General features: G+C 35.8%; 1 protein-coding gene across 4 annotated transcripts in view; it reads right to left on the minus strand.

Moving 5' to 3' along the window:
• Positions 1 to 2,787: 2,787 nt before the first annotated feature.
• Positions 2,788 to 25,836, minus strand: part of CEP85L (centrosomal protein 85 like) — a 79,970-nt gene continuing 56,921 nt past the window's right edge. Inside the window, exons 6-13 of one of the 4 annotated variants that reach the window (XM_036413549.2) lie at positions 21,096 to 21,275; positions 16,151 to 16,303; positions 13,854 to 14,002; positions 10,728 to 10,845; positions 10,181 to 10,231; positions 9,236 to 9,343; positions 7,198 to 7,417; positions 2,788 to 4,438 (exon numbers count right to left, since the gene is read on the minus strand). In XM_036413549.2, the coding sequence (XP_036269442.1) occupies positions 4,275 to 4,438; positions 7,198 to 7,417; positions 9,236 to 9,343; positions 10,181 to 10,231; positions 10,728 to 10,845; positions 13,854 to 14,002; positions 16,151 to 16,303; positions 21,096 to 21,275 (1,143 nt within the window). In that variant the 3' untranslated portion in view covers positions 2,788 to 4,274. Of the gene's footprint in view, positions 4,439 to 7,197; positions 7,418 to 9,235; positions 9,344 to 10,180; positions 10,232 to 10,727; positions 10,846 to 13,853; positions 14,009 to 16,150; positions 16,304 to 21,095; positions 21,276 to 25,836 lie in introns of all 4 variants that reach the window. The other 3 variants (XM_036413548.2, XM_045573351.1, XM_036413550.2) reach the window with 3 other exon arrangements.

Below are 25,836 nucleotides of genomic sequence, written 5' to 3' on the forward strand. Positions count from 1 at the left end.
TTTCAATTAAGTCATGACCACTGTATTTACACATGAGGTATTCTGGGTGGTTCAAAACTGAACCTAGTTTACAAAAACCACCAGCCACAGTGACTGATTATACACTCTGCTGTGCTTTTCATGTGACCACCTAGCACCCTACCACTCTTGCCATCACACCAGCGTGATGCTGAATTTTATTTATATATTTAAATAATATTTATACATATATGTACACACACATTCACACATGACATTCCAAATGGGTTTCCTGCTCACAATCTGGGGAAAAGGCTGGGTTCCAAAGACATGTATCTGACACCTCCTGTCATGTTTACTAAATTATCTACCTAGTAATGAAAAACTGCTCCTTGCTTTAAGAAAATCGTTAATGAGTGTGACAGTCATCAACATTCTTATAGCTCTTGTAACATAGAAATGAACGCTTACTGCAGGCAAACAGGCACGAAAGGTTCTCTCTGTATGCAGCTGCCGAGAGTGTTAATGACTTATTGATTCGAAAATATCCTTCTAATAAACTCAATATTTCCTCTAAATAAGAAAACAAACAAACAAAATATTTCCCCTTCATGATTAAATATTATTAAATGCAATATACCACCATGGCCTTTTGGGTGAATTTGGAAATTATACTCTATATACCAAATAAATAGTTTTTCTTGCTTTGTGAGTTCTGAAAAGAATTGTTAAGAATGGAAATGAAATGAATTAGCTTTGGCTCAGAGAGCTATCGCAACTGGCAGTTTCAAGTGATACAGTCTAAGTGAGCATGGTTATGAGAACTGCTTATTACTGTAATTACTTATCTACAATGATAGAAATCTATATAAGGGGATGCCAATAACCTACACTACAGGTATGGCTGAGCTGACCTGCGTTGTGTAAAACCACAGTCCAAGTTCTCAGCTGCTACTCAATGAACTATGACTGATATTGAAAAAAATGTTTTTCCAATAAAGTAGTTCCTTTAAAAATACCCTCTAAGAGATTCATATTTATAAGTCTTGAACTATCACATTAATTTATAAGCTTATTCATGTCATAAATGTACAATATCCATTTTAGCAACACTTCCTAGCCCTTGAGATTGTCCCTAACAAACTACTAAAAGAAATCTAATTCAGTTTAATCACTGTCATAACCAAAATAAATTTCACTCAAATATAATATTGTTAACATTAAATATTAAATCCTATTTCAAATATAAAACAGGGCCACACTTCTTAAAAGAAAAGTTTAGGCATGAAATTATCTAGTCAATACAATGAGGCTTTTTAAAATGAAAGACCACTGCAAATTTACTAACAATTAAATAGAGTTATCCTTTTTTCCTGACATCAATGAAAAGACAACCTTTGATCTGCACAGGTAATCTGGGTATTTTATGGAGACCACTATTACTTCATCTCTGCTTTAATGTGCCTGAGGCCGAATAAGTTCAACTTCAAAACCCAGAAGACTAATAGTAAATTTTGATACTGCACAAGATACATCCTTAGAAAACAAGCATTTAATCACAAAAGCATAATTTAAAAATTTTCATATCTAAGGAAATTTTCAAATAGGTTTACTTTAAAATTAGGTTACGTTTCACCTCAGACCTTTATCATTGTAATAACTTCCAAGAGTACCCTCGTTCAAACTAACACAAGAAATACCTTGGGAAGGGAAATTTTTTGAAAAATGAAAACCAAAATAAAATACTGATGAATTAATATACTAGTTTAATTTTCTCCCAAAATATGCTCCAAGGCCATCCACTTATCTATGTCCTTTCACAAACTCTAGACTCCAAGAGATTGCATTTTGTAATTCAAGGTTATACTTAAACTATCATATATTAATTTTTTTAATGGCTTGTATATATTTTGGAAAATGAAATACATAAGCAGCAGTTTGTTAATTTCCTACTAAGTAAATTTTTTTTTTTACCTCAAGATATATGAATTAGGTGTAATTCTATAAAAGTTTAGAAAACTTATTTTAAAAAATAAAATATTTTACCCCAACTAAGCCACAAACAAAAATGTATCTATAATAGATTAAAACAAATGACCAAAAGTTTAAAATAGTAATAACCATAAAATCCCCAAACATATACTAAAAAACTAGGAGATATTTAAGTAAGAACCTAGTGACCCAAATAAATCAGTGATTATTTGCCTATTAGTACTATATTTTAGGGTGCCTTAATTTCCAAAATTATGAAGGTTGGGGTGGGGGTGGGGGTTCTATTAAAAGAGAGTATCAAAATACATGCTGCATGTCAATGCTCCTTCCTACTTGACTATAAAGGGTCATTTTTAGATATATTAATTTTTACAAGGCAGAATTCGTTGCCTCAGATTGTGGGCACAAATTTACTATACTCTGAATGACCTCAGCCCACCAACATTAGGAAGCAAATGAACACATGAGAAAGCCAAGTTCTTACCAATGAATCAGTCCCTCCTTACTAGGGCTAGGGACACAGAATCACTACTAGGCATTGATTTCTTAGTGCCCAGGCCCTAAGAGGTAAGAAGAGCAGGGAGGACTCAGGCACTGAACAGAGCGAAGTCTGATGACCTCACAACGTATTGTAATTGACTGCTGCAATAGAACTAAAAGTAACTTTTTGAGAGCTGTATGTAAACCAAATGCTAAACTGGGCAGTCTTCTTCAAAGCCTTACACCACGTGCTTTCACTGCTGAAATATTTCAGAAGAATCTCTTCTGGGAGCAGCCTTTATACCAGGATATAAGCCTCAAAAAAAAAACAAAAACAAAAAAAAACAAAACAAACCAGACCTGGGATCTGCCCTTATCTTGCTTAACTCACACCCCTTATTCCATCTACCTCTTACATTTTGACTTAATGAGACTCAGCTGCATCAAGAAAACAAAGCAACTTATAAAGGTCAATGACTGTCATAGGGAAGTATATTCAAAACAATGTAATGAATGCTCTGAAGGAAATAGAATATATAGTCCTTCCACAATACCAACTAAAACAAGGAGATAGTCATTTGAAAGTTAAACTGACTGTATGTCTACTTAAATAACAGTTCCATTTCTTAGTGACATATGTACTCCAATGGAACTAACCTGACCAAGTCTGTATTCTATGAAAACTCATTTATAATGTACCTTACCTAATTAAAGGAATTGAAATATCACATAATTTAAATTTTGTTTTATGCTAGTGATAATTCAAATATAAAGAGGACAGGCTGGCTTTTTCTTAAAGTAGTTTCAACTTTAAAACAGATATAAAACTGCTAAAATGTAAACATTTGAGGTTTGGATAAGTAGGCTATTGTTTTAGAGTCACTTGGTTAATCTTTTACAAGAATGAAGGGGGGCCTTAAAAGGTCTGCATTAATTACATATGGCTTTGCATATATATATATATATATATATATATATATATATATATATATAACATAGAAGTAGAAACCATAAATAGTAAGGGGCATGTCAAAATTAGTTCAAATTATGCTAAATTGCCTTGTGATATATACTATGTAATTTTACTACACTAGTGAATAAGATCTCATCAAAATTTCACACCTTTAAGGCAATCCACAATCCTTCTGGAATAAATAGTTGACGTAGCTACAGTTCTACAACCAACTCAGCCCCTCACCGCATCATCTCAGCACAGCAGTTGTTCAAAAACACAATGGGTCTGCCTCCTGTGCTGCTATTAGAACACTCGCCTGCTGTGGGAACTCCTGCTCAGCCGGCCTTTGAAACCCCCCGAGTCTAACACAAGCTTCTACACGAAAGAAAAAAAAACACAAGTGCGTGCCTTTCTCAGAAGCTTTGCTCTGACTCCAGAAATCCTTACTGTTTTATGAATAAACACACACACACACACACACACATATACACACAAAAACAGGATAAAAAGAAATCCCCCCCCCCCTTTATCCAAAGGGCACTCTTCACAGCTTGGTCCTTCCCTCAGTAGTTTGAGAATACAGAAATTTTTTTCCCCTTATATGCTTAAACACATTTTCAAATGGTAATCTGATTGTTTGTCCTGATTAGATAAGCCCTTTGAGACCGCCTTACATCCCCTTTGCCCCCAACAAAAGAAATCCACAGAACGAAGATCCTATGTGCAAGTCATGTGTTACTTGCAACTTTCCAACATGGCACCTTCAGAGGTCAGACGAGACTGGGTGCGTTCAGGGTGGGGTAGACCAACATGGCTCCCAAAAAGAAATGTGAAGACGTACAAGCAGCATTTAAGAACGGGTCATTATTGCTGTGGGACCAACACTTGATCACTGAGTAATGCAGTTGTCTCCCATGTCCTGAGCATAGCGGTCTGATATGGTAGTCCTTAGTTCATCAATGTCCCTCCGTAACTGGCATACATCGGACAGCTTTTTGGTGAGTGTTTCTGGGCTGTGGTCATGCTCAGTGTCTTCAGCTGAACAGTTCAGCGCTGTGGAAATAAAAGATGGGGAGAATGTCTCACAGTTTTTTGAACAAATTTATTTTAGGATTTTCAACTTATCATTGCCAATACAGTGTTGTTCACGGAGCACCATTGGGGTCAGATTTAAATTATGCATCATTCATTATTAAATAGATCTTATCTACTTGGTCCTTTCAAAATTCTGTTAATTAAAATGTATTAAATTCATACAGTAATGCACACAAATTCATGTTTAATGGATGACAATATTCCAAAAGTAAAAAAAAAACACACACCATCTTCTAGGGAGGAGAAGGAAGGGGAAGGAAGGGGAGGGGAGAAAACATGGATGTGAGAGAAACATCTTTTGGTTGCCTCCTATTTGTGCCCTGACTGGAGAGGGAATTGGTTCGATGGATGGGCCAAGGAAGTAGAATAAGAAAAGGTATAGAAGCAGAAAACCAAATAATCAGACAGAATTTGAAAAAGTTCAAGAAAATTAGTGACCAACTCTAATATGGTAGAGCACAAATTATGAGAGAGGAGAGTGCCAAGAAATAAGGCTGAAGAGACAGGTGTGAGCTACCTATCGATGCTTTAGGGGAGTGTAAGTGTTAGGAATTCCACAGATCACTCTACAGCACTGTGAAAAATGGACTGTGGGAGGGACAAGATGGTTAATGGAGAGGCGGGACAAGAGGAAAGCTTGAATTAAGGCAACAATGCAATGAAGTTATCATGGCAGAAACACATGACAGGAGTAGGAAGAGAATGATAAAAATGACACAGCCCAACTATCCTCAACATGCATAGGGGCCAGGAATTGTGTATGGGACACACGACAGAGGAAAGAGAATAAAGTCCAGTTGGGGTGATGGGTGGATGGTGGTGCTACTTTCTGAGAGGAAGAGTAGGGTTGCTTTGGACCTAATGAGTCTGTGATGCCTATCAAACAGCTGGTTGTAACGTATAAGTCAATATAATCAGGAGCCCAGAAGGGACATTCTAGGCAGAATAAGAGATAAGTGTCTGTATGGGTCAGAGGTACAGTGATAACAGAAGGATATAAATAAGATTGTAGGATATAAATAATATTACTCAGAGAAAACATCTAAAAAGAGAAGCAAAAACCCAACAACGCAAGATATCTGGGGGAGCCCAGCATTTCAGGGGCAGAGAATTCCATAGAAGCCTGAGGCTGAGCAGTCATAAAGGCAGCAGCAGACCCTGGAGAGTGATGTCATGAACACCACGGTGGCAGAGCGTTTAAGAAGTATGGGTGAACAGTGCCAACAGATAATCCACGGAGAGAGAGACGGGGATTCAAAAGAATTAGCTGTATAATGCTGAACTATAATACAAGGTAAGAATTCTGGGGTTAAACTGGAAAGACTGGAAAGAGTGTTCACAGAGAAGTGACTGTGGCAAGGTTCTTAAGGCTCCCTTTTGTTCATATTAAGATAGCTCTCTTGCCCCATTACTGAAGAAGTTAACAAATATTATCTAGGAGTGTGCAGATGTAGGTTACAGCATAAGTGAAAGAGTGACCATCTCTGAAATGGTGGAGATGATGAGTTCTGAGACTGAACTTTTGCTTCTTGTTCCGAGAGATCATTGCTAACTGAGCCACCCATATTCACCTAGCAAACTCCTCCTTAAAGATGCAAGCCAACGCCAGCCACTCCATGGAGTCTTCAGAGCCCTCACCAGGGAGATTTAGTCGCTTGTCCTTGTGCTCCCACTGTCCCTGTGCACATCTCAATTATACTTATCACAATGCCCTGGGCATTTGGCTAATGTGTGAGCAAGGGCTGTGTTCTAATTATCTGCATTATCATGCCTGGTCTGTAGAAGGCATTTGCTGAATATGAGGGAAATCCTGCTAACATCTCTGAGCACAGATGCATGTCTCATTTAACAAGTGATTCACTTTGATCAAGAGTATTATGTATTTGGTTTGACAAAATAACTATTATGATCCAAGACGGTGAAATCTTTATAAAACTGGGGGGGGGGGGGGGAACCTAGTCCCTTCTGTAGGCACATGTTTACTATATTATTAGGTACAATAATTACTCAATACAGCATGTTACTGCATAAATGACCTGACCCCATTCGACCTCCTAACTGAAGTCCATTTCTTTCGTGTTAAAAGGAGACTAACACATCAATATTAAAATTGAGAAGCACATGCAGAAATGAGTGTTCCTGCAACAGCAGCACAGAAGGGATGTGACACTGGGACATCCTGAGGCAGATGTCACAATTCTGTGTGGAGGAAGACAGAGACAGAATGCGGGGAGTCACACTGAAAGGGACTAAGCCAGCAGGTATGCATGACAAGAGCAAGAGACCTGTAGGCCATTAAAACCCCCAGAACAAAGGCTACAGAGAAGAGCAAGTGAGTATCTTTTCTCCAAGATTTTCCAGGGGACAGATGGCTGGGCCTATTGAAAGCCTACAGAATTACTATGTTTAGAAGAGTGGTCAGAAAACCACACCTATCATCATTCCCTCAGGGATCCGCACAGCTCAGTACACAGGCATTTGACAGGTGCCATTCCATATCAACTGTGGCCATGCTCACTTCTGTAAGCATGAGGTAAGCCCTAGTAATGAAGTAAAAACATGCATTCACGACCCACAGATTGATTCAGAGATTTAGAAGTCAACGTAGGAAAGGAGATCAAAGACAAATACAGACAATGCAGCCAGAAGTTCCTAATTCGTGAAGACAGGTTTCTAACAGTTAGCAATAACGTAAGGACAAGTCATGGGCCACTTACATCTGATTCCCAGTAACAATGAAAGGTTTGGCTCCTTGCCCTGAGCACGCTGGTTAAGAATGCTGCACAATGCCTTCAAGTCGAACAAACAGTAGGACATTTCCTTGAACAGCTGGTCAATCACACTCAAATCAAAGAGGGGTCGTTTAGGAAGCCTGGGCTGGTCTGCTTCCAGGCCCTGATCCAACACAGAGCATGTCTCTTCTGTGTGTCTTTGGTTCTGCAACGGATGGAGAAAACATGGTTAAAACAGAGGAAAGGTACTCAAAAGCCATACAGGTTAACATTCTCCCCTAAGTCTATCAACGAAACAGTGAAATATTATATGCATATTAACCAAATTTAGTGTGGGGGAAAAAAAGAGAAAAATAATTTAAATAATGGAAATGATTCCTCTGCCCCAGAGAGGAAATTACAACTCCAAACAGTCAGTTTCTAGGAGTCTCTCACATAATGAGCATCTTGGTTATATATGTATTTTTCTAAAAAAAAAAAAAAAAAAAAAAAAAAAGACTTATCCTAAGAACACCTCATCCTATGGTTTTATTAGTAGCAATAGTGATTTAGTTACTAAGTATGTATGTTGTTATAGTAAACAGAACCAAAATTTTCAGTGTAAGAGAAAAATACAACTAAGAAATCAAAGAAGAAAAAAAGACCCTGAACAACTGTAAATTGTTAAATTTGAATTGGAAGTGTCAATATGACTCATGATTCACTACACTTCGAGAAAGTTACAATCGCCTCATCCCCCAAATTGCCATCATCTACTCCTCATCCTGAAAAGTGCTCATGAAGGTAAGTTTAATTAGCATGCCAACTGGGACTTATTTCAGAATAACCAAATAGCCATGTTGAAGAGGAAAAGATTTTTTAAAAATAGATGAGTGCCAGCTAGTAAGTGTAAAAGGAATGACATAATTAGAAAAAAAAATACCATTCTTTTAATCATCTAATGACTCAGATAATGATCACTGGTGGATACTAAAACCAACAAAGTAAAAGCTGCTGGCAAAATACATATTCACCCAGTTGCCTAAGCATCACCCACAAAATGCCTGCTGTTTGCAAGGCTCTAACATGACAATGGAAAAAAGCGGTCTGTCACCTCTTGACCCAATGAGGTGAGTACTGGTGTCACTTACAGTGAAATAACCACACATATATCATTTGATGATGTGAACACCACCTACAAAAGATGTTTGACCTAAATCTAATGATTGTCTTTAGCTCTAACTTCTAGCTCACAAGAAAATAGATGGGGTAGAGAACAAGACAAATGACATCATGAGGAAGTAATCAGACAACCCAGAAGTCTCACAAATAAAAGTCTACAAGACAAACAGGCACAGTTTTATCAACAAGTCACTAACGTGGGAGAAGGGGGCCTTAGGATTATAAGAAAATATGAAATGCAACTGTCTTTACTGAATGCTGGTTTCAAGTCACTATAAAAAGCATTTGTAAAGAAGTGGAATGCACACTGAGTATTATAAAATATTAAGACATATTATTCTTACTGGGTATAACAATTGTGATATGGTTATATAAGAAAATGTCCCTAATTTTTGGAAATGCATTCTGAAGTATTTAAGTGGCAAATGTCAGTATGATAGTTAAAAACTAAAATTAAGTATTATCTGTATAATATGTCCTTAAATGCAAGCCAAATAGTTCATCTCATAATTAAGAAAGTGTAATCTGTTCCAATGACAGTGTCAACACTGCATCTGCCTTAAAGATTTCCTAGGGTAATTTTGTACATTCAATATGCTTTATTCGATGGTTTTGGGACCTAATCTCTATCTAACATTTGACTTAGAGTAATGTCTGTGAAGTTGTATTCTAAGACAAAAAAATAAGTCTGTCTTTTTATTATAATTTTAGTAAGAAACATAATGGATTTAATTAATTGGCACATCAAAATCAAGTCTTCAATTTAAAAATGGTTTTTGAATATGTACAAAATAAGCATTTGCTTTTACTTAAATAGGTAGTGAATCATCCTTTGAAAGTAATTTGAATTTCTTCTACTCACATCAAGCAATGTTTTCGTTAATCTCTGCAGGTTTCTTTCTTTCTTTTCCAGCTCTTCCATCAGCTTCTTAGTGGTCAGCTTTTCGTCAGAAAGTTTCCCTTGCATAGACTAAAGAGAAATGTAAAAAAGCATGTTAAAACTGAAAGCAAAACACAATTTGGTAAATAACAAGGAATACTGATTCTGAATAGTTTAGACTGAGCTATCATCTCCCCAGCACCTGGAAGAGGAAGCGCTCACATGTAAATGAAACCCCGTTACCTCTAGAGCAGATGTCTACGATGGGGGGAAAACACCATCTTTCCCAAGAACGTTTTTAATCTGGGTAACTATGTTAAGTCTACATAACACATAAGCAGATACTTAAAGTCAATGTTTTGATAATACAGGAAGAATACATAAAGAATTATTACAAAGGAGAAGGCTCTTGCCATCACAGTGAACTAAAAATAGACTATTATCAGACCTCCCACTGGCAGGTGAACAAACAGAAATGAGGATACCACCTCATAACTAATTCATGAAGATTATTTGGGAAAGAAAATGAAAAATCCTCAGAGGTTTTTGAAATGTATTCCTATCTAATAAATATTATTATAGTAATAAAAATAATAAAAATAAAAAGGCCCATTTTCTTTAGTTAGATCATGATGACCTTAACTAAATGTGTGTTTAGTAGTAGAGACAGACTGCATCCAATTAAAACAAAGACAAGTAAGGAATAGACAATTTTCACAATTTTTTGAAGAACTGATTTACTGAGTAGCATTTCTGTTAAAAAAAAAAAAACCTGAAAGATTAATATTAAAGAATTTGCAACTTCATCTTAAGTGCTATTAATCTTTTCATACAAATATTTATATGCTTTAATATTTTTATGTTGTGTAACCGTTAAGAGTAAACTGGCAAATAGCTAAATTAAAATGAGCACAAAACATTTCTTACCTGAATTTCTAATGTCATTCTGTCAATCTCATCTTGTTGGTGGTCTATTATCTAAAACAAGAAAACATGTCAGTCTGAATCAATTTTTCCCCATTGCTTTTTAAAAGTATTGGTATTTCAAGAAAACAAAAAAATCATAGGAAATAATATGCTTTTTAAACAATTAGGGAGTAATTTTTTAATAAAAGTATTCATACCAAGTATCCTTTAAATAACCACATATGTATTGTAAAATTGCAAAAGTCTTCCTATTCCTGATAAAGATTTTCTGTAATGCAATTTACAAAAATAACTTTGAAACAGACTTTGAATAATGTAAGAAGGAAAAACATATTCTTTTGTTTTCCTAAGAATCAATTTCCTGAATTTGGCTTTTATTTAAATTTCCTTAAATGGGTATTTTCTTTCCAAATAAAAACATGCAAACTAAAAATTCCATCAGTTATAAAATATTATAAAAATATAAATCAAATAACTCTAAGTTACATTTCTAGACACATGACCACATAGTATGGATTTCATGTTATTGTGAAAGATATGCACTGACCTTACTAGCATTCTCATTTTGTTCTCTCAGGTTATCGTTTTCATCCTGAAGCTGTTTTGCATCTAATATAGGAAGGCGAATTCCATCTTCAAGGCATCTTTCCACCTTTTGCTGCAAACTGTTTTAGAAAAACAATTATATAAAGAAAATGGGTTCTATATGCTAACTTTGGTAGAAAATGTCAACATAAATGCAGTTCCTTCTGAGGATCTATAATATTTTTTAATTGAGACTTATAGACAGTATACAAATAAGCTTGAGGACCTATTATTTCATAAAAGTAAGAAACACACTGGAGGCTGATCATCTTTTCAGGAATATGACCAGAGTCAAGCTGCTTAGTATGTGACATCTTAGGTCCTCATTTTACCCTAACCCAAGCTCTGAAATCTGAGTCCTCTTCTTTTTCTCTCCCTACCAAAATCAGAATTACTTGGTTAAGATGACTGTGGAAAGGAGCCTAAGAATATGAATACACATCTTTTGCCCTTTATTCTGAGCTCAGGAAAAGTTTGTAAAGATAGATATTGCCTAAACCAGCAGAACTGCATTTCTATTTTATTAATAAGAGCAGCAATCTAATATATGTGTTACTTCACCTAACACTTTCTCATGCTAGCCATGAAACAGTTGCATTTTAGAAGAACGAAAGACAAAAGACCCTCTGGCACACTAAGAATAAGAGGGTAAATGGGGGGATGGTATTGGCTCTAAGAAAGGTAAAATAGTCGTGTTTGGGTTAAAAGGAATTATAGCATTTACAATAATGACCAAAACCAAAATATAACAGAAAAACACTTAGGAATAGCTCCACTTTAGCTTGTTTGTGGTCATACTCAAGAGTTACAAAATACTAAAAGAAATAAGCTTCATCTTATTTGGGTTATGCTAGTTTCATTATTTTTCTCCTTTCAAGTATTAAGGCTATCCTGTGTTTTCTGTCTTTCAAAAAACAAACAAAAAAACAAAAAACAAAAAACAAACAAAGAAAACACAAAGGAGCATTTGTGATCTTGCTTCCTCAGTTTGGCTCAATACATGCTTACAGAATTTCAAAAGAAAAATACCATATTCAGATTGTGGACAAAGAATTGACAGTCCTAAAATACAATATGGGCTTCAGATGTGTTGGTAAGTAATGGCACTAGAGAAGTTATATGTATTACAAATGTAGTGTACTGCTTCGTAATATATTACCTGCCATAAAAAAATTTGCTTTCTCAGTCTAAAAGTGAAAAACACATTATTTCAATTTCAGAATAAGTTTTTTTTCCCCAATGCAGTCAAGACACAACTATGTATTTATAACATTCCAAAAGACATAAAACTTTTGAAAAATGAGCCAACAATAAGGGGAAAATGTACTGTCATGAAAAAATAGCAAGTCTTCTTTCATGTATCCATTCTCATTTTCTTTATGTTATAAAGCATGCTCACTTAGAAAAGTAATAAATCTCTTGACCAGCAAAGCTATCAACTATTGCATTATCAGGGATCACACCCACATATTTATTTACTTTTGTAATATGAAAACTTTCATCATTTCTTTTGAAATCTCAAAAGTTCTTACATATTCATAAAGCAGGGAACTTAAGAAATATTATATAAAACCAAAAACTGTAATGATATAATTCAAAGTCACATATACATCTGCAGTTCTGGCACTTCAGGAATACTGTGTCATTCAGCTGAGGAAATGGAAATAACACTCCTGCCCCCAAAGTCCAGTGACGCCATAGCCATACAAGTACTGAAGAATTATAGAAGACCTTCTCTGGTTCTTTGCACTCATTTGGAATCGAGCGCAATTTTCTAATAATATCATCTCAGAGAGTATCAAGATTAAATTAGGAAATGGAAAATGTATTATGAAATGCACTATACTCAGTCTTTCCAAATAAAAAAATACCAATCTCAATGTTCTCCAAAAACCTAATAAAAGCGAAAAATCAAAATAAAAGAGAAGGTATAAAATCATATTAAATATGTAAAAGCACACACTGGAACAAAACAAACATTCAAATTATTTTCAAGTGTCCTTAATTCTCTATTCATAGAACAACACAGCTTGAGTTTATAATCATAATGCCCTATTAAAAGAGAACAGATACATTACCTCTTTTCATTTTATCAGTAAGATTACAGAAAAAGATATATGGTAGAATTAGTGGAAGTCATAAAGCTATTTTGAGACAAGAGATAGGATATAAGATGTGGAGCTATAAAAAGTTCCCTTAAAGAGCAAGAAACCATAAAAGAGGAGAAAAATAAAGATAGAATCAAAGTGTATGAATTTTTCTGGAGCTTAGCTCACGAACACTGAATAATACTGAATTGTCCCAGAAATTAGAAATTTCTGCACTGAAATCCAAGAATAAAAGAAGACCAGGCATACTTAAGACTCTGAAAGTAGTAAAGCAATATTAACATGGAATCATCAGATTTTCATTAAACAGCTGAGAATACACTGAGTTATATATAATTGATATAAGCATGAGAATATATTTCTTAAATTTAGTTTTTTGTTCTTTGTTGTCTCATTCTTCAGGATATTTTTTACTATTTATGATCGATAATCTATTAAATTTAAGTTTTACAAGATAAGAGAGTATGTGTACATGCATATGTAACACAGTTGTCCAGATTTTTTCAGGAATCCAGTATTAATTTCCCAGCATGAATATAGTAGCTAGATATACTAACAAAAATATTCCCTATAATTCTATCTGCAGTGATTTAAAAGCAGAGATCCCATGAGGTAATACATGTCAGCCAAACTGAAAGGTACGTAGCAAACAGCCCCGCCTGTCCCTCTGCAGCACAGAAGAGGAGCCAATGGCATCACTGGACATCCGCACGGAGTTCAGTATGAGAGCCAGGCTGCTGCTCCTCCTGGTACTTAGCGCTTCCACTGCTCTCCCTGGCAAGAGGCCAGGATGCTGCATTAAAATGTTAAACAACAACTGAGACAACCTGTTTTAAGGACACAGTACTTCCGGTTCTTAATAATACATCGTTAAGATAAAAAGAATAAAGAGTAATAATTATAAATTAATGTATTTTAGGTGAAATGCTTTATGAAAAATATAATTTAAAAATAAGAAGAATTACTGAAGGTTTTCTTACTTTTGAACCGTAGTTACCAACTCCTTTTCTTTCTTTTTCTGGCATATTATCTGCACCTCTTTGTCTTGGCACTGTTTTTTCATCTCTTCAAGCTTTTTTTCCATATCTACCAAAGTCTCTTGCAAATTCTTGTTTTTTTCTTCTAGAACCTGCAGCTAAGAAGAAATGTTTTAAAGTTCATAAAACATGAAATATTAAATGTCTTTCTACTAGAAATTGTTACTGTGTTCTCAAAGATTAATGCACTGGTTAAAATCACACTACGTCTTTTCATTTCATCTACTTACTAACACTTTATCTCTTTTGTGTCAAGAGAGTTGGGAGAATGAAATTATGGAGAAGAAGAGAATGGAATCAGAGTTCTAGAAGACAGCGACAGAAGGTGAATGATCTCAATTTGGGGAATTTTTAAAAATTATATTTTTAATTGTGGCAAAATATACATAACAAAAACATTACCATCTTAACCACTTTTAACTCTACCATTTCAGTATTGTTAAGTACATACACATAATTGTACAACTAATAATCAGAACTCTTTTTATCTTGCAAAACAAACTTTATACCCATTATCAACTCCCTATCCACTTCTCCCCTCAGTCCCTGGCAAGCACACTTTGACTTTCTGTCTCTATGAAACTGACTACTTCAGGGACCTCATACAACATTTATCTTTGTGACTGGCTTATTTTACATAAGAAATTACCCTCAGGTTCATCCATCTTGTAGCATGTGTCAGAATTCCCTTCCTTTTGAAGGCTGAATGGTGTGTATATGACTCATCTTGCTTATGCATTCACCCATTGGTGAGCACTAGCTGCCTCCAACTTTTGGCTATTGCAATAATATTATGAACAAACATCATGTACAAACACCTGTTTGAGTCCCTGCTTTCAATTCTTTTGAATATATATATATATATATATGGAATTGGTGGATTGATTGTATAATTATATTTTTAATTTTTATGACAAAATTATCATTTTCCACAGTGGCCACATCATTTTACATTCTGACCAATAGTGCATAAAGAGTCCAACTCTCCGCATCATTGTTGCTAACACTTGCTTTCTCTTTTTTATATATATATATTAGCCATCTTAATGGGGTATAAACCCAGGTAGTATAAACCTATGTCTTAAGATCTATATTCCTTGCTGTTCCTCGTCATGCAAACTCCTGTCCTCCTCCTCCTGTCACCCTGTCTTAGTTATAGAAATTATAAATTAACTTAAACAGAGAATGTGTTGTAGGTCTAGAGTCAGCCATTCTGTGGCTTAGACGGATGATTTCAACTGGAGCAATTGTCCCTCCCAGGGGCCATTTGAAAATGTCTGCAGATAGTTTTGGTCTGGGGTTGGGGGAGGAAAAAACATGCTATTGACATGTAGTAGGTAAAGGCCAGAAATGCTGCGAAGCATCCTCAAACGCATAGGTCAGGATCCTACAACAAAATATTATCCGCCCCAAATGTCAATAGTGCAGAGGCTGAAAATGCCATGATTAGAAAGACTTTGGAAAAAAGACTGGAAAATAGGTGGCTTATAAATAGGGTTTCAGGAGGACAGGCCCCAGAATTGGTCAAAAGACTCTGAAGGGGGTATCCGTAAGAAGGGAAAATGGCCAGAAAAGAAGGAGGAGGAGTAAATGGAGACCATAAAGCAGGCGTCTTCAAACTACGGCCCTCGGGCCACATGCGGCCCACAGAGGAGTCTGATCCGGCCCGCCAGGTTTTTTGGGCAGTGAGCACAGCTGAGGTGTTACAGTAGGAATTAGTAGTTCATATAGTCCTGCCCTCCAGCTCTCTGAGGGGCCGTGATCTGGCCCCCACTTTAAAAAGTTTGAGGACGCCTGCAAGTATAAAAAACAATTTGTGGAAAAATTAAGAAGAATGAGGGAAACAAATCAAATAGGAAAATAGTAAAAAAAAAAAAAAAAAAAAAAGTCTTGTTGAAGAGATCCCACAGAATGCTGGGAAAAGTCAGACTGTGTAAATGTGTGTATGGTATGTGTGTCAGACTGGTTTGGAAATGACCTTTGAGGACAGAACATTAAGTGAGAGAGTTAAGATACAGTTTCATTAGGAAGGTAACATTAACAAGAAAAATCTACTCATGCTTAGATGAACAGTTTCTAATTAAAGTTAATCCTTAAAAACAGCAATTAAACAGATTTAACTTATAATTAGACAGCTGTAAAACTAAAATTTGAAATTACAAAAGTTATGAAATTTCGAAAGCATTAACTTAAAGTATATGCTTCAAGCCACTTAAAGACGAGCACTGGTTTCCTGTTACCTGTAGACTCTGGCTCTGGACATCATCTAGAGTTGGGAGATCAGCCAGATACTTTTCCAAGGTCTCAATTCTTCTCTGCTTTTCTTTGTTTTGTTCAGATTCCTTCTGGCATTTCTTTTTCAGGCTATTGATGTATCTATCTCTAGTTTTAAGCTATAAAAAGATTATAAATCTTCAATGGTTTTGTGCCATGAAAAAATAATAACAAAACAAACATTCTAATCTTAGGCATCACTGAATTCTCCAACAGTTCTAGGTTATAGCTGATACCACCACTAACTCAAGTAAGATTTACTTTATTTCATCAATTCTAATATTCACATTTTTTCAAATTTCGTAGCACTGAAATCAAGTTTTTGAAATTTTTTTTGTTTTCATTTACAGCTGATGACATTTTATGAACTGCAGTCAGAAAGATAGCAGTAATAAAGTTTTTATTGTATTATTTACTATAGTTTTTAATGCCTGCATATGTGAAAATTTGGTCAAGACTATTCTTATTTTTGACATTTCAAAAATATAGTTATGTACATGTTGAAACTATGTGTTGAAGGTTTTATGTTACAATTTGGCACTGACAAAAGTTATTGGGTTTTCAGCATGAGACAGAAAGAGTCATGAGATATAATTTCAAAATCAGTGAAGCAAGTAATTCACTGAGGAATGAGTCCAATTCTTATTTCTTGCAAAGCTATATTCAAATGTTTTATGTGAATTAAGCAAGGAAGATGCCTGCAAATAATTAAAGCTAACAAACTTGCAAAGGAAATGCTTATCATGGACTAAAGCAATGCAATCAAAGCTAGAAGGACTTTCAAAAATAAAGATTTTTAAAAAAATAACTGAAAAAAATCTAGGAGGACTTACTAAAATATCTAATAAAAGAGAAACATGCAAATTGACTGTACCTCCACTACATTCACAGCCACGCCCACCAGCCAATCAGGAGAGAATATGCAAATTAACCCAACAAATATGGTGAAAGCAATGGAGCTGGAGCAAGCAGAAGGCTTGGGGTGCCCCCAATGATGGAGTAAGCCAAGCTTCCTGCCCACCCTGGATGGCCCCGGCCTCTGTTCAAGGTTACAAAGTTCCAAATAAATCCTAACAAAGATGGTGGGGGCCACTGAGCTAGAGAGAGCTGGAGAGAGCAGGAGGCTTGGGTTGCCCCTGGCAATGGAGGAAGCCAAGCTTCCAACCCACCCTGGCTGGCCCTGGCCTCCACTCAAGGCTACAAAGTTTCAACTATAGAAGATAAATAAATCCCAGATAGCAGAGCCTCTGCTTGGGTCATCAAGGTCCTGGCAGGCCCCTCACCCAGGCCGCCCCATACCCTAAGGGAACCACACCCTGATCCGGGACATCTTTCAGAGCAAACCAGCCAGCTTCCACCCATGCATTAGGCCTCTATCCTATCTAATAAAAGAGTGATATGCAAATTGACCATCACTCCAACACATAAGATGGCTGCCCCCATGTGACCAAAGATGGCTGCCCCCATGTGAACACAAGATAGCTGCTACAAGATAGCCAGCAGGGGAAGATAGTTGGAAGGGACCAGGCCTACAGGGGAGGGCAGATAGGGATGACTAGGGCTGCAAAGGAGGGCAGTTAGGGACAGGAAGCAGTTAGGCATCAATCAGGTTGGCGGAGGAGTGGTTAGGGGGTGATCAGCTTGGCAGGCAGAAGTGATTAGGAGTAATCAGGAAGGCAGGCAGGCAAGCAGTTGGGAGCCAGCAGTCCTGGAATGTGAAAGCGATGTCCGACTGCCCGTTTAGGGCCGATCCTACTGGGATTGGGCCTAAATGGGCAGACAGACATCCCTCAAAAGGTCCCAGATTAGAGAGGGTGCAGGTTGGTCTGAAGGACACACCCACCACAACCCCCTGCCCCCACCACCATGCACGAATTTTGTGCACCAGGCCTCTAGTTATTAAATACTTAGAAACTGACAAGGGGACTAGCCATACCAATCCATACCTCAAGGAAGACCATTGTTAAGGCATTGTAGCATAATTAAACTTGCAGCCTGTGTTCTAAAAATTACATAACATAAAGGTGTACCTTCCCATTAATGTCATTTTAGAATTGATGAAATATATTAGGTGAGCACCTGCTATAGAACACACGGAGTGCATGACATTAGAAAACCCCACTCTGTGAAGGCCAGACCTCAGATTTCTATGTAATTTTTTTCACATTTGCATGTAAAATAAACTCTTTAAATTCCATCTTATTGCAAAGCTCTTTCATACTTAAGATCAATTAAAAACAATATGCATATATAGTTACCTAAAAAGTGAACTCTAGATTCATATATACCTTAAATCACCAGCCTCCCAAACATTTAACATCCTTTTTGAAGTTTATAGTTTTAAAATATTTTTACAGTCTTTTCCCATTTTTACCCAGGGAAATAAATATTAGTAATTAGTGGTATAATGGAGTAGTCCTTCTTATTTTACTAAAGCTAGCACTTGTCCAAAATTTAGTTTCTTTCATGCATTATCTAATTTCTTCAGGTCTAATTTATAACAAATTTTATTAAAACAACTTCAATTGGAAAAATGAATCACATCTCATTCATTCCATCAGTAACATCAGAATCTATTTATTACCTTGAGTAAAAAGCAAAACTGGGAAAACAGACAAATCTGTTATTTAGTGGAGCTTTCTCGGGACTAAAGGCAAGTATGCTGGTATGACAACTTACCTTGTGATATATTACAACTCACAGACTGCTGGCACTGATAGTGATCCACAAGACCATAGTACAATATGCTTTCAGAATATGAGGCCTGGAGATCTTTTGTGACTTAACCACAAGTCTCAGAGACAGAGTTGGGATTTAAGAATAGATTGTCTGACTGAACACTAAAGCCAATGTCCCTTCAGTGTTTTACTATGAACCAGATTCCCATAAATTCTCTCACAGCCAGCTGTGTTGAATTGCACATCAACAAAGCCTGTTCTTCCTTAGAAAGTAACTCTGTGATACTCTGTTTCTCCGAAAATAAGACAGTGTCTTATATTAATTTTTTCTCCCAAAGTTGTGCTAGGTCTTATTTTCAGGGGATGTCTTATCTTCCCATGCGCTACGTCTTATTTTCAGAGGATGTCTTATTTTCGGGGAAACATGGTAGAAGTAAATATAACTACTAGTCTATTTTACTAAGTGTTTCAGAATTTACACTTAATTGTTTAAGTGTCTTAAACTTGGCACAGTGATGTCCTCAAAAAGCAGCACTGGAACAAATCAGTCATGTGGTCTACTATGCAAAGAAGTCCTCATTTTCTCCTTTTTCTTTGGTTGGTCAACTGCCTTTGCTATGGTGCCAAGCTTGCTGCCCTTGATCACAAATCTCTGTCAACGTTCTCCTGCTGGGTAACCTCTATTATTTGTTGACTACAAGTTGATAACCCATAACCACTGGTTCTTGTGTTTTTCCAGCCATGCTCACTAACGAGAAGCTCTTAGTTTTTGTTTTATTTTATTCTTTTAACTTCAAAGTTTTGTGTTGTTTCAGGTTAACAGAGATTACTGAAGTCTGAATTCCAGTAATTATCCCAGGTAAATGAGGCATCACTAATATATCTTTCCTATTCTATTTATAAAAGTTAAGTGTTTTTCCTTCCAGAAAGTATTATGCAACACTAAGATCATTCTTAGAAGGCAACAGGAGGACCAGCCCTGTTTTAGAAGAGGTTAACAAACAAATTTATTTTTATTTTAAATACAATAATTAGAACAAAACAGATTAGTGAGGAAATGTTTTTCTGTAAATGTTTTACAAATCATTGTTACAACCAAAGCATCAGCTGTGGAGTTAAATCGTCTTGAATTTTACTCCTAACTTTTTGACAATTTTTATTCACATGCAACTAGACAAATTATTCAAATTACTTTTCTCAAAGCTTGAGTTACCTCATTTTTTAAAATGGGGGAGCATAGTATATAGCTCATAGGGTTTTCTGAAGGTTAGAACTAAATAAGAAAATGCCCTGAATGCACATTAACATGCTGTCCGGCACACATAAGAGCTCACTAAAAAGTAACTTCTTTTATTATTATTACTAGAAGCCTGATGCACAAAGATTTGTGCCAGAATGGGCCTTCCTTTCCCTGGCTGCCGGCACTGCCTTCGCTCTGGCTGGAGCCACCTTTGAGCCACCTTTCTGCCCTCCTACACTGCTCAAGCCCATAGCAGCCGCATATGTAAATTAACCCACCATATTTGTTGGGTTAATGTGCATACTCACTCCTGATTGGCTAGTGAGCATTGCAAAGGTACGTCAATTAGCATGTTATTCTTTTATTAGGTAGATGCTTATTATTAACACAGTAAATGTTTTTCGGTAAAAAAAAAAAAAAAAAAAAAAAAAAAATCAGTCTTGATCAGCATTAGAGAAAATACATGAAGAAAACAATGCAATCCAATTTCATGTGGGCCCAAGTGCTGTGTAGATGATGCATTAGTTGGAAATGCATCAATGAGTGTATTTTCCAGCTCCTACACTCCCTTTGGAAACTCATCTCCATGCTCTCTGATACAAACTTTAGCCTCTACATTCACCCCTTCCTCAAGTTTCCCTGGCATAGACATTTCCATTTTTCAATGCTTCATTCCACAGAAGGCAATTCCTCTTCCTTCCCAAGAGTGCATCTTCCACCTTGTTGTCTGTTACCAACCTTTCCCTATTTCTCGTAGGAACTCGTTTCATCATGCAGCCACTCTGACATCTTCAATATCTCTAATTTTTGTTCTCCAGGCTAGACTGACAGGCAAGCACCTCCCCTATGTCGCCCTGACGCATGTGCCCATCTCCCTCTTCTCCCCACAATAATGAACTTTTTAAAGATTTTTTTGGTCACTTCTGATAGGGTCCGCTCATGCATAATAGAGAAATGTTGTTGGCCTAACTTAACTTCTTTAAATATACTTACTTTTTCCTCTAATTTCTTCTTCTCTTCACTAAATTGGCTTAGTCTTTGTTTGAGAAACTGATTAAGTTGTAAAACCTCTTTCTCAGTAGATGCAAGCTTTTGCTCAAGTTCCTCTTGCTGAGTATTGGACACTGATGGATCTGAAAATGGATTCTGGGGTGAAGTGCTCTCATATTGTGGCTATTAGGGAAAAAACACAGGGAAGACTTTAAAAGCTTATTTGTCTTAAATGAAAAGAAATTGGAAATGAGGGCGAGTACATATAAACTCTAGCAATAAACAGATCTTGGCATAAATTCCAGTTTGTCCCTCTTTTAATAAAGTGTCACACACTAAAACACAATGAAACTGTCAAACTGCTAAAATAGCTGTATGTGTAGTAGCTACGGAAAGGCTTTCTAGACAGGCATATAAATAAAAACTCAAATGAGGTGCTGAAGAACTCAAACTGTCCCAAAGGTTTTAACATTAGAGATCGAGATATATAGAGGATCTACCTAAAACATAGTCACAAACCCAAACAGACAACCAGAATGAGGAAACAAAGAAACAAACCCCAAATGAAAGAACTAGCGAATTCTCTAGAAGAGATAAATGAAGCAAAGATAAGAAATTTATCTGAAACAGAGTTCAGAGTAATGATGTTAAAAATGCTCAACAGTATGAAAAGATATAGTAACTATGAAAAAGAACAGTCTGCGATCAAGATGACATAACACAAATAAAGAACACATTGGAAGGAATACACAGATTAGGGGAAGCTGAGTATGGAATCAGTGAATTAGAAGACAGAGTTGAAAATATCACTCAATTAGTGAACTAAAAAGAAAAAAAAACAATTAAAAAACAGGAGGACAGCTTAAGGTAGATGTGGAACAATGTAAAATGTAACAATATTAGAATAGTAAGTGTGCCAAAAGAGGCAGAAAGAAAAAAAGGAATAGAGAAGGTGTTTTAAGAAATAATGGTAGAAAACTTCCCTAACCTGGTAAAGGAAAAAGTCATATAAGTTCAGGAGGCACAGAGAACCCCAAACAAAAACAACCCAAACAGACCCACACAGAGACACATCATAATTAAATTGCCTCAATTAAAGACAAAAAGAGGATTTTAAGGCAACAAGAGAAAAGAAAACTGTTACCTACAAAGGAGTTCCCATAAGGCTGCCACCTGATTTCTCATCAGAAACTCTACAGGCCAGAAGGGAATGGCATAAAGTACTCAAGGCAATGGAAAGCAAGGATCTGAGACCAAAATTACAATATCCAGCAAGGCTATCATTCAAAACAGACAGGCAAATAAAGAGCTTCCCAGACAAAAAAAGGCTAAAGTAGCTCATCACGACCAAACCAGCATTTCAAGAAGTGCTAAAGGGACTGCTGTAAGGGACTGCTGAGAAGAAGAAACAGAGAGAGAAACCTAGCCATACAGAATTAAAATGGCTATAAATAACTACCTCTCAATAATAACCTAAATGTTATTAAATAATAACTCAAATGGATTAAAAGCTCCAATCAAAAGGTGTAAAGTAGTGAATGGATACAAAAACATGACCCAACTATATGCTGTCTACAAGAGACCACCTCAAAACAAAAGACACACACAGGATGAAAGTTAAGGGATGGAAAAAACCTTCCATGCAAATGGAAAAGAAAAAGAAAATCTGGAGTAGCAATACTCATATCCGACTAAACAGACTTTAAAAGCATCATGCTAAGCAAAATAAGCAAGTCGGAGAAAGAAAAATATCATATGATCTCACTCAATTGTGGAATATAATGAACAACATAAACAGATGAACAAAAATAGAGCCAGAGGGAAAAAATACTTTAGAATATAATAGAAATAATCCTGTTATTTGAAATTTTTTCATATTTCCTACAACTTTTGTGATATCATCTATGTTAGTACAGTTTGATAATATTATTATACTTAAAATCCTTTTATTCTTGAAATATTAATGTTTATTGCCTGTAATATTATTATATGTAAGATAATTTTTCTTGAAATATTAAGGTTTATTACATGTATTATTATATTTAAAATAGTTTTTAAATTAAAATAAAACTAATGGTAGCTACATAAAAATCATATTTTACATCTGAAAATAAATTATAACACCTCTAAAAAAAAAAAAAAAAAAAAAAAAAAAAAAAAGAAGCAAGCCAGCTGTGTGAGACCCTGAGTAAGATCCTGGAATTGAAATCAGACACTCAAGACACACACACTCACACCAAAAATAGTGAAATCTTATAAAGTCTATAATCGAATTAATAAAAAAGAAAAAGGAAAAACATGCCTCAAAGGTGAAGATGCAATAAAATAGCATGTAAATAGATTTATCATGTTCAGGATAAGTCAAACATGACAACGTCGGGCACTGCCTTTTATTAACTGAAAAGAGAAGCCAGTGAATGGGGGCGGGGAAGGGAGGAGGGTTCCTCAGCCCAGCCTGTACCCTTTTGCAATCTGGGACCCCTCAGGGGATGTCTGACTACCAACTTAGGCCCTATCTCACAAGGATCGGCAGTCGGACATCCCTCTCATAATCTGGGATCACTGGCTTCTAACCACTCGCCTGCTTGACTGCCTGATCACCCCTAACCACTCGCCTACTTGCCTGATAACCCCTAATCACTCTGCCGGTCTGCCTGCCTGATCCCCCTAACTGCTCACTTGCCTGCCTGATCATCCCTAATTGCCTCTGTCCCTGCTGCCACAGCTTCATCAGGAAGGATGTCTAGAATGACATGGAAGGTCATTTGGCTGTCCAGTCTAATTAGCATATTATGCTTTTATTATTATAGATTACAATAAAAGGAATAAAAGAAACCTTATATAATTATATAATGGACACAATATAATACGGTAGACAAAGAAAAGCCATGTTAAGTGCAAAGTCTCAGGAGGTGTAAGGATAAAGTTAGACACTGGGAGAATGAGAAAGAAGGGTTTACTGGGACAGTGGCTTTCGAGATAGATTTTAAAAATAGAAAAGATTCTAGCAGGAATAGAAAAAAGAACATTTCAAAAAGGCAAGGAATAGAATATATGCAGAGAATACTCATGTCTGTTTAATGTATAGTTTATAAGAACAGGGAGTACAAAGAAACATTTAAAAATCTAAGTGGATCATATTGTAGAATAGCAAGGTTCAGAGTTTAACCTAATTCACAGAAAATGGAAAGCCAGTGATGTTTTTAGAATAAGAAAGTAACATGATTTCAGAAGAGTGTGAACTATGTTTTGTAAATCCTGGCTTTTTTGGTAACTTCCTGGGAGTTTATGAATTCCCTGGTATTTGGCCTGTCTTCTTTCTTTCTTTAACAAAAGAGTCCACATTTTGTTTTGTTTTTCCATGAAGCCCTGTTAACTACAGGTTGAAATTTTAGTATAAAGCATTACAGTACAAATCACTTTGATTATACCAATTCTGCCATTCAAACAATCTAGGAAGTTTGAATTTCAGGATAAAGACCTAGTTTTCATTTCCTGCTGCTGAGACTTGGTGATGCCTAGGTCTCAGGTCATCAGGACTGTAAAGTTATTAAAAGTTTTCAATGTGCAAATAGAAATTACTTCTCAAGATCATGTTTTTCACCTCTAAATTCATAAAAGAATGTTATTTTATTTCAAAAACTTATTTTATTTAACCTAGAATATACAGAATATTAAAGGTATTATTTTGTTTACTGTGTTATGGAATTAGGATGAACAAGCTATGAACCCCAAAATGTACATATACAAAATGCTGTGCATTAAAATTAAAGTTGTTCATAGATTCGAGGTAAAAACCCCTTTGCTAAATAAATGTTTTATCATATTTGTTGTTTCTTCTAACCCCTTCCATTTAATCAGCTCTCTATATCTATCCAGTTAATATTTCAGGTATCTCCCTTTTATTAACTTTCCTAATCATTTAAAATCAAATTTCTCAACAACATTTTGATTATCCACATAATTTAAAATCCTTGTAATAATTTTAGTAGCTTAGCCCCTTTCCATATTTCTATCTGTCCTGGCTGACTGGCTTGGAGAGCCCTCTACTGGCCTGATGCTGTGTCAGAAAGGATTTCATTCAGCCTTCCGGTACACATTATGTTTTACATATCATTGGTAATATAATAATTCTATTATTGAAGTAAAGCCTTTATTCAAAATAATAAAATTATAAAAATAAACTTTACAGTTTTATTAAAATATTGTTATCAGAAACAATCCCTCACATATACGGTGAAATGAGTTTTGACAAGATGCCAAGACCCATCAATGGGGAAGAGACAGTCTTTTCAACAAATGGTTCTGGGAATACTGGATTGTCCACATGCAAAAAAATGAAATCGGATCCTTATCTAACATCAGACATAAAAATTAACTCAAAATATATCAAAGATCTAAATGTCAGACCTAAAGTTGCAGAAAAGCTTCATGTCATTGGATTTGGCAGTGATTTATTGAATATGACACGAAAGACAGAAGTAAATTAAACTTCATAAAAAGTAAAATATTTTGTACATGAAAAGACACTATCAACAGAGTAAAAAGGCAACTCAGAATGGAAACAATGTTTGCAAATTGTATATCTGATAAAGGTTTAATGTCCAGAATACATAGAGAACATCTAAAACTGGACATCAAAAAACAAACAACAAAATTCAAAATTGGACAGAAGTCTTGAACAGACATTTCTCCAAAGAAAAAACAGGCATACCTCATTTTATCATTCTTGTCATTATTACAC

The sequence above is a fragment of the Pipistrellus kuhlii genome, unplaced genomic scaffold (genome assembly GCF_014108245.1).
Source record: "Pipistrellus kuhlii isolate mPipKuh1 unplaced genomic scaffold, mPipKuh1.p scaffold_m20_p_5, whole genome shotgun sequence".
Classification (NCBI taxonomy): Eukaryota; Metazoa; Chordata; class Mammalia; order Chiroptera; family Vespertilionidae; genus Pipistrellus; species Pipistrellus kuhlii.